The sequence below is a fragment of the Pterocles gutturalis genome, unplaced genomic scaffold, assembly GCF_000699245.1.
Source record: "Pterocles gutturalis isolate BGI_N339 unplaced genomic scaffold, ASM69924v1 scaffold38374, whole genome shotgun sequence".
NCBI classification, from domain to species: domain Eukaryota; kingdom Metazoa; phylum Chordata; class Aves; order Pterocliformes; family Pteroclidae; genus Pterocles; species Pterocles gutturalis.
The window spans coordinates 46,586-57,865 of NW_010129489.1; the positions used below are offsets into that span (position 1 = coordinate 46,586).

General features: G+C 39.6%; 1 protein-coding gene across 1 annotated transcript in view; it reads right to left on the reverse strand.

The window, feature by feature from the left end:
- The window catches only part of LOC104466518 (cubilin-like), a gene marked incomplete at its 5' end in the record, with an annotated part of 50,255 nt that extends 39,398 nt beyond the window's left edge, over positions 1-10,857 (reverse strand). The window contains 10 exon segments of the mRNA XM_010079957.1: positions 815-1,021; positions 1,971-2,142; positions 3,537-3,718; positions 5,500-5,640; positions 5,942-6,151; positions 7,477-7,655; positions 8,712-8,886; positions 10,200-10,247; positions 10,250-10,382; positions 10,667-10,857. Coding sequence (XP_010078259.1) covers positions 815-1,021; positions 1,971-2,142; positions 3,537-3,718; positions 5,500-5,640; positions 5,942-6,151; positions 7,477-7,655; positions 8,712-8,886; positions 10,200-10,247; positions 10,250-10,382; positions 10,667-10,857 — 1,638 coding nt within the window.
- Positions 10,858-11,280: the final 423 nt, after the last annotated feature.

Genomic DNA, 11,280 nt, shown 5'->3' on the forward strand with positions numbered 1-11,280 from the left:
ACCCCAGCCCCCCTGTTCCAGAAATGATTTTCTAGTAAATTAGAACCTGCTCTCTCTGGGACTCACAGATACAGGCTATCAGTGAAGAAGACAGCTTGAGCTTTCATACTACCCTTGGCATTAGCTGAGCGACTTTCATATGACATTTCCAGTTGCTTGTTCAAACGGATAGCTGAAGATGCTCAAATATGCAGAGATATTACCGGTGCATTAATCCTGTGATTGTTTTCTTTTTAAATGCTTTAGTCTGTATTTTGTGATGCAGTCTCACAGGAAATATGGATTTGTTTTTGGAGAATCATCTTATAGAGTATGAAAGTGGGGTATAAAGTAGGTATGCAGCCCAGAGGCTATGAATAATTAAAACATTCTTTACTCCACTCCTGTTACCCCTGCAGATATTTCAGGGGCAGGGAAAGGATGGGCTGTGGACCAAATAAATTGTTTTGATGACTCCAGCTTCTGCTAACTGTCATCTTTCAAGGGAGATGAAGTGAAATTTGTATTGTCCCTTGTAAAGAGAGAGTCAGGTGTGTACTGCAATCACCAAAACAATTTATCCCCCAAAAGATATCTATACAGTTTTCCATTTTCTCCCCTGAAAGAAAAGGTGACCAAATCCATGCATCCATTGCTCTGACAGTGAAATCTCTACTCCTGGTCTAGGAGGCAACATGGAAGGCATGCATGTGAAATGTACAGATCCTACATCAATCACTCTCTGCAAATATATATGAACAAGAGTTGGCACAAACACAGCTGCACAACTGGACTCTTGATACGCTTAATCCGTTCTTCTGCTGAACATACAAACCTATTCGTAACTCTAGGTAGTCATACTGGCAGTCCTGGTGATGTTCCAAGTGGAAATCCTCGAAATATATATATATGGATGAATTATAGTTGGAGGGGTTTTCAATGGTCCATTCACAGTTCAGGTTACTTGTGTAATTTTTGACACCATCATAACCAGGAGAAGAGAAATTCCCACCTGCATATCCCATAAGAGTTCCACCACAAACTGCAGAAACAAAAGACAGTAATAATTCTTGTGTGAGGAGGAATCTTGCCCCTGTTTATTCTGATATGCTCATGTCAGCAAACATACGCAGTGATTAGATCAAAACTTTTAAAATCTTCTTTTCTATAATTTACTCCTGTGTAAAAGAGAATTCTTGCCTAGTGTCCAGGAATTTATTGGCAAGTCTTTAAAAACACGTGTGTAAAGCAAAGAAACAATTATTCATGGTATCAAATAAAATATTTGAGCAGTGCCATCAATACAACAAACTTTATTTAACGTTTTGATAAAATCCCACTCCAGCTCAGTATTGCTCAGCCCTACCCATTACCTAATTCTAGACTCAATATTTTTCTGGAACATACCCTCAAGAGCAGTACACTCATGCTACAGTAGGATGGTTGGGGGACATTGGAAAATCAAGTTTGAAAGACTCAAGGCTGTAGAAGTAAGGTTCTGCCAGCTGCCTTCTCTCTGGAGGCTGAACTTGCAAAAGTGTGTTAGCTGCACTCTTTCACAAGCTACAGTCAATTAATTACCCCCCTGAGTAATAAGGAAGCACTTGAATTATTCACGTTGTCTATGGCACTATGCTTTTTGGATCTTTTTATGGAATAAGGCCACTTCAGACTGTCTCTTACTCAAGAGTAAGTACAAAACAATAAATCAGTAGTGAGAGTAAGGACTGTGATCCATAACAGAGGTTGTTCTTTTCTTTTCAAATTTGACATAACAGGCACATAAAAGTCTGAAACTCCCAGAGATTCCACATTTTTTCACATCCTTTCAACTAATTAAAGATACATGATATAATCCCACCGAAGAGATGTAAGAGAGAAAAAGAGGTATCAGAAGTTTGTTGTTTGTCTTGGTAATTTTTTGACATGCACCAGTACTTTAACTATGAAATGACTCACCAAAGATCAAACAATTCAAACACGCACACTACCTGCATCTTCACTAGACGTGTATGAAACACTGAAGCCTCTGTCTGCATGGGACATATCTGTCACCAAAATTACTTTCATTGTGTTTCCAGAGGATTTCACCTCAGTGCCTGGATTTACCTCACCACACAGCTTGGCCAGCTGGGGAGAGTTCTGTCTGAGGCCATTGTAAACCTATTGGGTCAAAACAAACTCTTATGAGTAAAACATGAAAAAATACCTTACATATTTTGGCAAAACACAAACATATGCCCTCTTTCTCACCTTTTTTTTTTTTTTTAACAGTAATTGCAACAATTTGATTGGGAAGAAGACTGTATTTTAGCTCAATATTTATATCTTCAATCAATAATGTCAGCTACTGATCATATTAATTCAATTTCAAATGATCACCTTTGTAGTCTCGCTACTGCAAACATCAGCTTTATAAAAAAATCTCCTCCAAAATATTCAGTGCTGGTGGGTAGTTTTGATTAGTTCAAACATTTAACTTTTTGATGATCCAGATATATTTTGCAGTTTCTTTCACACAGCCTTTAGCCTAGGAGTTAATTTCCTTCTTTCTAGTACTATCTCAACAGTGCAAGCAAGGCAGAAACTATGTTTCCCACTGAGATCTGGAGTATGTTAGAGTGCTGAAGGCACAAAAGCTGGCAGGACAGATCTTCATTTAAGAGATCGTTACTTCATTAATTGATAAAAAGCCAGCTCCCCGTGGTCTGTCTAAAGCACGTCTGAAGGAAAATAAGGGGAAGATCCTCTACAACTCACAAGGGAGAGCTACTTCACCCCTTCCACTTGTGCATGCATGGGCTAGTTTCTGATCACGCTAAAACTAATTTCTGTGTTTGCACTGCTAATCTGAACAAATGGGAAACTAAACTAGATCTTCCATTCCTGCAATTTCATAGACGAATCATATTTTTGAGGCATTTGTACATCTGACCAGGTCCAGTTCTGCATGTCAGGTTTGAGGGGGTTTTTGCACTAAATAACTAAAAATCTAAAATAACCATGTGAAAATAACCAAAATCTATATTTTTGGAGATGGGGGTGATAAATAGCTAGAATTTCATGGGGTCTCCCTATCTTTCTTTCAGAATATGCAAGGTCCAACACAGTAGTAGCCATTTGTTGCAATCTCAGGCTTTTTTTTTCTTTTTTTTTTTTTAAATTGACAACAATAAGAAACAACAGCAGTAACAACCTCCAAAGTCAAAAGAGACTTGGAACTGGTGGACTTTGTGTCCAGAGAAGAGACACTGAAAGCTTTCAAAAACTCCAGAGCTTTTTTCCATAATTGATAAAGAGCCAATTCCAATCATTTCTTCAAGTTCTTCTCTATACCTGGACCACAATTACAAAATTTCCATACTCTAAAACAGGTAGATGAGTTTAGATACTCTATAGAGCTAACTCTCTCACTGATCTGTTTTCCCCAGATTAAATTATGATTTGTCTTAAAACCAGATGTAGAACTGCAAATGACATTTCAGCTCTATTACGTCCACTAATGCTCCATAAAGGGATTAGGAAAAGCATTTTCTGCCTTCACACCCAATACTTACAGCCACATAATCTGATGAGCATCTCCAGTGCTCTTCAGTTTTCATGTCATTAAAGGTTAGAGTCACACGTCGGCCTTCTTCCACTGTGATCCTCCATTCACACACTCGATTATGTGGGTACAGGTTGGGATAGCTGGGCGAAGTAAATGTTCCAACAGGGGCAGTAAATTCCCCACCACATTCTGAAATACCCAAATATTGGGACACTTCTTAGAGTAAAGCATTGCTTATAGAGTTATCACAAAAAACCCCTCATTAATAATGCAAGCAAAGAGATCCTGAGAACTTGATTTGATATGCCTGTCCTGGCCATATGTTTGTCTAAACAGCTAAGTTCCTGCCAGTCTTTATCACTCATCCATAAACGTAGTTGAATATTACTTGACCATAGGAGCTCCTTTTAGTCTAGTTATTAATATTCCCTCCTCTGAAAGGCTCATGCTGGGCTTTAGAAGACTGAGGGACCCACTGGCTTTGATGTCAAGTGATACAAGCCTCTCACTGTGGCAGGATTGAGACATTTCTGCCTTTCAGATGACTGGGCAGAGCTACACAGAATGAGCAGAGTCTTAGAGTCAGTAATTATGAAGGATATGTTTTTCCTCTGCTGGTTAACAGAGGCAGAGAAAAAGCTTCCAGGGATTTTAAGCAACACTTTTTCATTAGTTATTTGTGGTTTTCCTGTCTTTGTTATGAATATCAAATTGTGCTCTGAAGAAAGATCACTAAAGGTCTCAGGTATAGAGTGCATTTTTCCTCTGAGACTAATGGTATACATTTACCAGCTTACATTTAGTTTCCTTTTAAAATACAAAGATACATTTTAATGGAGCGCAGTGGGACACTTAGTCCCTTTCCTCACCCTCACAGACTCCTGTAGAATAGTCTAACCTGCGTACCCACCTGCATTCATTTTTTGCTAATACAGTTTCTCTTCTCTGGTTGCATAACAGGGTCCTGGGAACTGAATAACATTCTTTTGGAGTTTGCTTCCCCCTCTGTTATTTTATTGCAGAAGCAAACACAAAGAAAAAGGAAGCTTTCAGCTGAGCTTTTAAATGAGCTGGAAAGAGTTAAGAAGAGTTGACAGATTTTTCAAGACCACTACCACAAAGAATTTCTTAAAAAGTAGCCATATTTTGCCAGGACAAGCGTTGTATGGGCACTAAAGAATGTGAAAGAGAAGTGTTAAGCAGAAACAGGTCTACGTCCTTAGTCCTGATCAGAGCAGCTCTTTCAAGTCATTGAGGTCAGGACAAGAGGCAATGGGCACAAATTGAAACACATGAAATATTCCATCCGAACATATGAAAACATTTTTTACTGTGAGTGTTGTTCAGTACTGGAATAGGTTGTCCAGAGAGGTTTTGGATTCTGTATCCCTGGAGACATTCAAAACCTGACTGGCCACAGTCCTGGGCAACATCCTCTACCCGACCCAGATTGAGCAGGGGGGTTGGACTACCTCATCTCTAGAGGTCTCTTCCATCCTCAGTGGCTCTGTAGTTCTGTGATTCTGCTTAAAGCCTACTGGTTAAAAACTACTGGTTTTAGGGAGATTTAAGAATACCACTCACCTCAAAAAGCCAGAATAACATAAAGGAAAATCACAGCATTTCTTTACCTAACTCTTCATCAAGAGGGATGTGGGGAGGGTATATCAGGACACCCCTGGACTGATCGCTGCATAGAAAAGGTGTGGACAAGTGTGCTTCATTGTGTGAGACCTACCACTGATGGCAACATCCATTATAGCAGGAGGCTGCTTGCCTCTCAAAGTTTCAGCTCTGCTAAGTAGTGATCAGAGAGCTCTATTCATACCTCCCCCAGAGTTTATAATTAAGAGCAAATACACACCACTACAAGAACAAGTGATCTACAATATATGCTGTACTAGTGCAATTATGGTCTGTAGTATATGTTGCTTCCCTGAGAGTAACTTGCAACCTTACAAATATCCAACCTTCAGTACTTGAATCAAAGCGCAGTCTGAATCCTCGGGCATTGACTGATCCATCAGTGACAAACTTGACATAAGCAAAACTGTCAGAGGTGTCCACAGCAGCAGGGAGAGTATTACCACAGTACCTGCCCAACAAATTCCCTGCAAAAATCAAATACAGAAAGACAATTTTATATCAATATATTATTTATATTTACACTGAAGGATCATTTTCCAATCTAACCATACAGGCAGCAGTAAACTAGTAAAATCAAGTTATTGCTGGGAAATAGAAGGATTTTGTTTGTCTTACTTTGCTTCAGCAAGCAAGGCAGACAGACGCAAACACTGTACATTGAAAAGGCTCACTTTGTACCCAAAGGGAAATGCTTTCAGGCACCTCTGGTGAGGTTTCATAGGAGTACTAGGGAAGGGAAGACAAACACTGAAATAATTCTCAGACCAGAAGCGTTGTATTCTCGGATCTCCACAAAGTCATTCGTGCACTCGGAGGTGTTTTGAATATCTAGGCCTTCTAGTCTGATGGTAAGATAGTGGCCCCTGGGACCCTGCAGAAACCATTCACACAGAAGGTTGTCTTGATAATGAAGCTCAGGATACCCCATGCTTTCAATGACGCCAGTTTGTCCTATCACTGTCCCGCCACAGGGAGCTGCAAAAGGAAGAACATTGCTTGGTTGACTGAAGGACGTCAGCGAGGTGACCCTTCTCCTAAACAAGACTTAGAGTGAAGGCACAACTGACTCTTCTCTAACTGCGTTAATAAAATAGGAATTGCCTTCCAGTCAAAAATCACCCACATTCTCCTTCTAATTCAACCAGTCCTAGTTTGGGTTGGGTTATTTTTTGTTTTTTGTTTTCTGTTTTTTCCACACAGCCCCTTCCATTGCAAGCAACCCTTCCTCTCTCTCACTGATTTCAAGGTCTTTATCTAATCTCTACCCATGTCCATAGTTACCAGAAAATCATGGAAAACTTTATTAGGTAGTTATAAAGAATTTAGTCTGCTAAATGTGGATCTAAAATTTTTATGACTGACAAAAGTTGACTCCTGGTTTGGGCATACAGCTATGCTTCAGACTCCTCTTCTCTTTCTTGCAGTCCCTTCCTGTTCACATTCCACTCCTTGTGATGCCTTGGTAAGGGATCATTGCACAATTCAGGAAACAGCTATTTATTTTTAATTTTCTCTTTCTGAAAACTCATTTCTCTGTGATACCTGCAAACATAAGTTCATAATACTAAGGCTTACAGCAAATAATATTCCCAGGTGGAATTTATTGGATTTTACCATATATTCAATGTGTCTGCTAGTTACAGTCTTTTTGTAGCAATAACAGTTCTGTTCATACTGTTAGCTCTTCTCAGTGGTGACTGCTTTGTTCCAGGGTGACTGGCATATAGCTGAAATACTGTAAATCTCTTATGGATAAATATAAATTGTGGTTTCATATACTAACAACTTTTTCTTGCATGTTGCTTCAGTTTCCACATTCAGAAATATAATAACACACTGATTATCTAGCAGCATGGTTATTATAGATTGATTTACATTTACATAGAGAAGCTTCTAGTTCTTCTCTTGCCAGCTCTCTTTGCATTCCCCTTCAGGATCCTGCTCATGAAAGTGACACTAATTTTATATGCTGAAAATCAAATAATGTTACATGACTTTATATGTGTCAACCTTTTTTTCTACTGCCCCTTTGATAATTGCCTTTGACAAGAGGCTGTCCAGTCTCTGTTTCCACTGCTGCAGATCTGAGCACTTTCGTTCTTCCATAGTTTTCACCTCTTGCTATGTGCAGAACATGCTGATCTTAATCCGTATGATGATTCTGATGCCTTAGCTCTAATTGAGAGGCGTGTACCTGTCAGTCCACCTCATAGGCATGATTTAAGCCCTATTACAAAAGCCTGACACTTGAGCCCAAAATCTCCTCTAAAATCAGAGAAATTGATAAATCCAAGAATTACCAATGGAGTATTTAGCATTGAATCCCACGTGCATGGCATTGCTGTCAGACCTGAACCTCAGGTACATGACAGGTCCTGACGATCTCTGCGAGCCTGGCATCAAACCTCCACACAGCTTGGCAATGATAGGGGCACTGGAGTCAGCACCGTTGCGGACCTCTAGGTAACTGGAAGTGCAACTAGGAGAGAATAGAATTTTCTGTTCAATGTATAGCAGTAATGGTTTGAAGTAATTTCAGTATATGCACAAAGCCAGGAAGCTGTAGTAAATTAGATCAGTTACTATGCAGTGTGACCAGGACAGGATCAACAAATTCATAATCAACAATAGTTATGTAATATTTTAACCAAAAGAAGTGCTTTGAGAAAGATTCATTCCAAGCCCAGTTTGTGATCGGATCAGATCTGACAGAAGCAAGTGCTGTGGAGAAGTATGAACAGCACTGATAAAGTGGTTGTGACCATCTTTAACTTTTTTTTTTTTTTTGGCAGCATTCAGATTCAGCAGATTTTCCCTATTAAGTCTCATTCATGACCATTGAATTAAGGAACAGATATAAAACAGATGAAGCAAACAAAAATTAAAATCTGGGGGTTTACATGGGTGGGCACAGAAAGACCCAAAATATCTTAACTAACAGCTTTGCCATCAGAATGGTGCAGCATCCTGGGAAGCCAGTGAGACAGGACACCTTTGGGATCCTCCATCCTGCACTTTTTTTTTTGGACATGGTCTCACAGGTGAGGCTCACCTTTGCCGCATAGTGGTCCAGCCCCAAATCAATGAAGTTATATCATCTGGAAACTAGGCCTTGTTTTATGCTTCAGGCAGGGGTGCAGAACATGTAGAGCCATTGCAAATCAGCAGACAGGCAGTGAAGGAAGGAGACAAATTGTTGTGGTGGTAATCCACTGGATTTAAAAGCACCCGAGAGTCAAAATGACTGAAAATATGAATACAAAAGGACTAGAGGGCACAGATTTTACAGAAAGCACCTTTCTACCATGGATGCTTCCTCTCTGTCTGTTATATTGATTTCTGTCATGCACTGCAAAGTCCTAGGAACGTATATCAGTAGGCTGGTAGCTTTTGTGATCTCTCTCAAAAATTTACTAATCACTTTTGATTGTAAATCTGGAAGTGTGCTCTGGGAGAAATTAGAGAAAGTAACAGGGAAAGAAGAATCAGAATGGAGTCTCTGAAGAAACACAGGCAAAATAATGTGGATGTATACTTTGGTGAAGGTTCAATGTAAAACTGATCTTCAAATTGCAGCTCTACTGCATGTCCATTAGGAGCAGTTATGGTCCAGACACAGTCAGCATGCGGGGGATAATTGCTCGGATAGTTGGGGGAAGTTGTATATCCACTGGGGTTGAAATCATTGATATAAATATTCCCTCCACAAGCTGGGAAAGAAAAGATCACCAATAAAAAACAACATGTTAAGGAAATCAAAAGTATGAATTATCGCTATATTCCAACACAGTTTCCTTTCGGTGTCATATAGTTACATCAAAACCAAATGCATTTTACTGTTTATTGTGGGAAAACATTTTAATGCAATAGAATCCTATGTTCTTGTGCTCCTGCTTACCTAGCTCTCCTCATTTCCAAATGTTCAGGGCCCTGAATTAAACAGCTAGTTCTTCCTTGGATTGCTTCTAAACCAATCAGGAAATGTATTTCTTGCCTTGCTCCTACCTCAGTTCCCAAGAGCTAGAAAGCCTACAAGTCAGACCCATCAATGCTTCCGTGAATCATTCCCTACTTCTGGTTTCCACAGACAATAATGACTGTGTGAGGAACGCCAGTCAGGGCAATCATGACGATTTGTTAAAGTCCATTATCCTACAAAAATATATTTATTTTGACCAGAACATTTCTTTCAAAAACCCCCGCTGTGTTCTAGCAATGTTGGTTTAACACAGGGTTTTAGTCAAGTTTTATAAATCGAAGTGGTAGAAATACTTTGTACAGCTTTGCCCATTCCCTTCATGAATCCCCTTCAGTAATGCTAAGAATGATTCTTTGTGGCAGCATGGAAAAGCGGGCAGAAAACAAGCACTTAAAAATTTTAGTAGACTGACAGGTTGCCTTAGTTGTGTTTAGTTACACTGTTTAACACGAGGTCTCCTGGTGTCCCAAGTGCATTGTGTCATGAACACAGTGGAATAATTGCAAATGCTAAGTCCCTGATTTATGCCTGGGACCTGATTCTCCATTTTTTTCATTCTTTCAAAAAAATGTTAGCTCTGGCAGGGAATGTTATTTTCACAGCTGAGAGTAAAACTTGTGAAAACTTGTGAGAAATGTTACCACCCTTCTAGATACACTAACCTAAATAATTCCTGACATCATTTAGCACTTGCACTGGGTACTATATGTCCAAAATAATGTTCTAGTTTCCAGGTTGGTTTTTTTTTTCCTTTCCTGTATGAATTTTGAACATCTCTTCCTAAGTATAGATGCTACTTCCCTGCTAAAGGGTTTCCCGTAAGTTTTTTTTTTTTTTTTTAACTTTAATACCTCTAGGTTCTGTGACCTGGAGCTGACTCTCTTTAAAAAGGAAAAATTTGAGTGTCAGATCAGAAGTCATGCACTAAAGAAGGAACAGGACATTTTTGCAGACAAGTAATGGTTACCAGGGTTGGGATTTATGACAAGAACCTCCTTTAAGAGGACAAACTCTTGAGTTGCAGAATTTATTTCCCAGACTCACCTAGACTCTTAGCCTCATATTTCAGTTTGAATCCTTGACCCTCATTCCAAAATCAGAAATGAAGTGGACAAACAACTGATTGTCTGTGGTGTACATGGTAGAGATGGGGCTGCTTCCACAAAACCGTCCATTCCCTCTTCCGGACACTAAAGGTGGGGCAGCATTATCTAACCCATTCTTCAGCTAGAAGAAGATAAATTGCTAATGTCACTCAAGCAAACAGACCGGGAATGTAAACTTTATGCACATACCACCCCAATGCTTCCAGACATGGGTGAAAACAATAACCTAGTGATTAATTAATGCACATCAATAAATAAGAGAGAGAGAGAGAAATACTATCTGTAGTATTTATCTTTGGTATTTCCACCCCCTTTCAACCTGGGTTGCCTTACTGACACTGAAATCTAAAAGATTCAGTACCTTTAATAGCTTTGAGGATTTGATGACCTAGCAAGTAATCTCACCTCTACATAATCTCCAAGGCTGCAGGAAGTATCCTCACTCTTAACCTGGAAAGGCTGTTCAAAATGAACAGCAATGATAAATCCAGAAGTTACCACTACATGCCAGGAACAATTCAGATTAGGAGCATAGTCTTCAGGGTAGTTGGGGGATGTTATCACACCCCTGCCTGTGTGTAAATAGCCTCCGCAACCTGAGAAAAATGAGTTGAAGCAAAGAAAAAAATATTAGCATCAACTATTCACATATTAATTTAGAGAAAAACCCTGTCTCCTAAAAGGAAGGTGTGACAGGCAAAAGCAAATGTTGAAACAAGTGTATGAAGAGTTGAGGGGCATAGAGGAATGCACACAATGAATGATCTTCCAAATACAAGCTGATAAATTGCAAGATGAAACACACCAAACATCTTGACAGTGAGACTCAGTTCTCAGACTTAACAGACAAGTAAGCAGGCAGCTACGCCAAGGACCTCCCACGGCATGAGCATATCGTTACACTGTCTGAATGCATTGCCATGGACCAAACCACTGACACCTACTCAAGCTGCCCGTCCGAAGAACTTCCCCTGGCTGCCCATTGTTATCCTAATCACAGAATCACAGAATCACAGAAT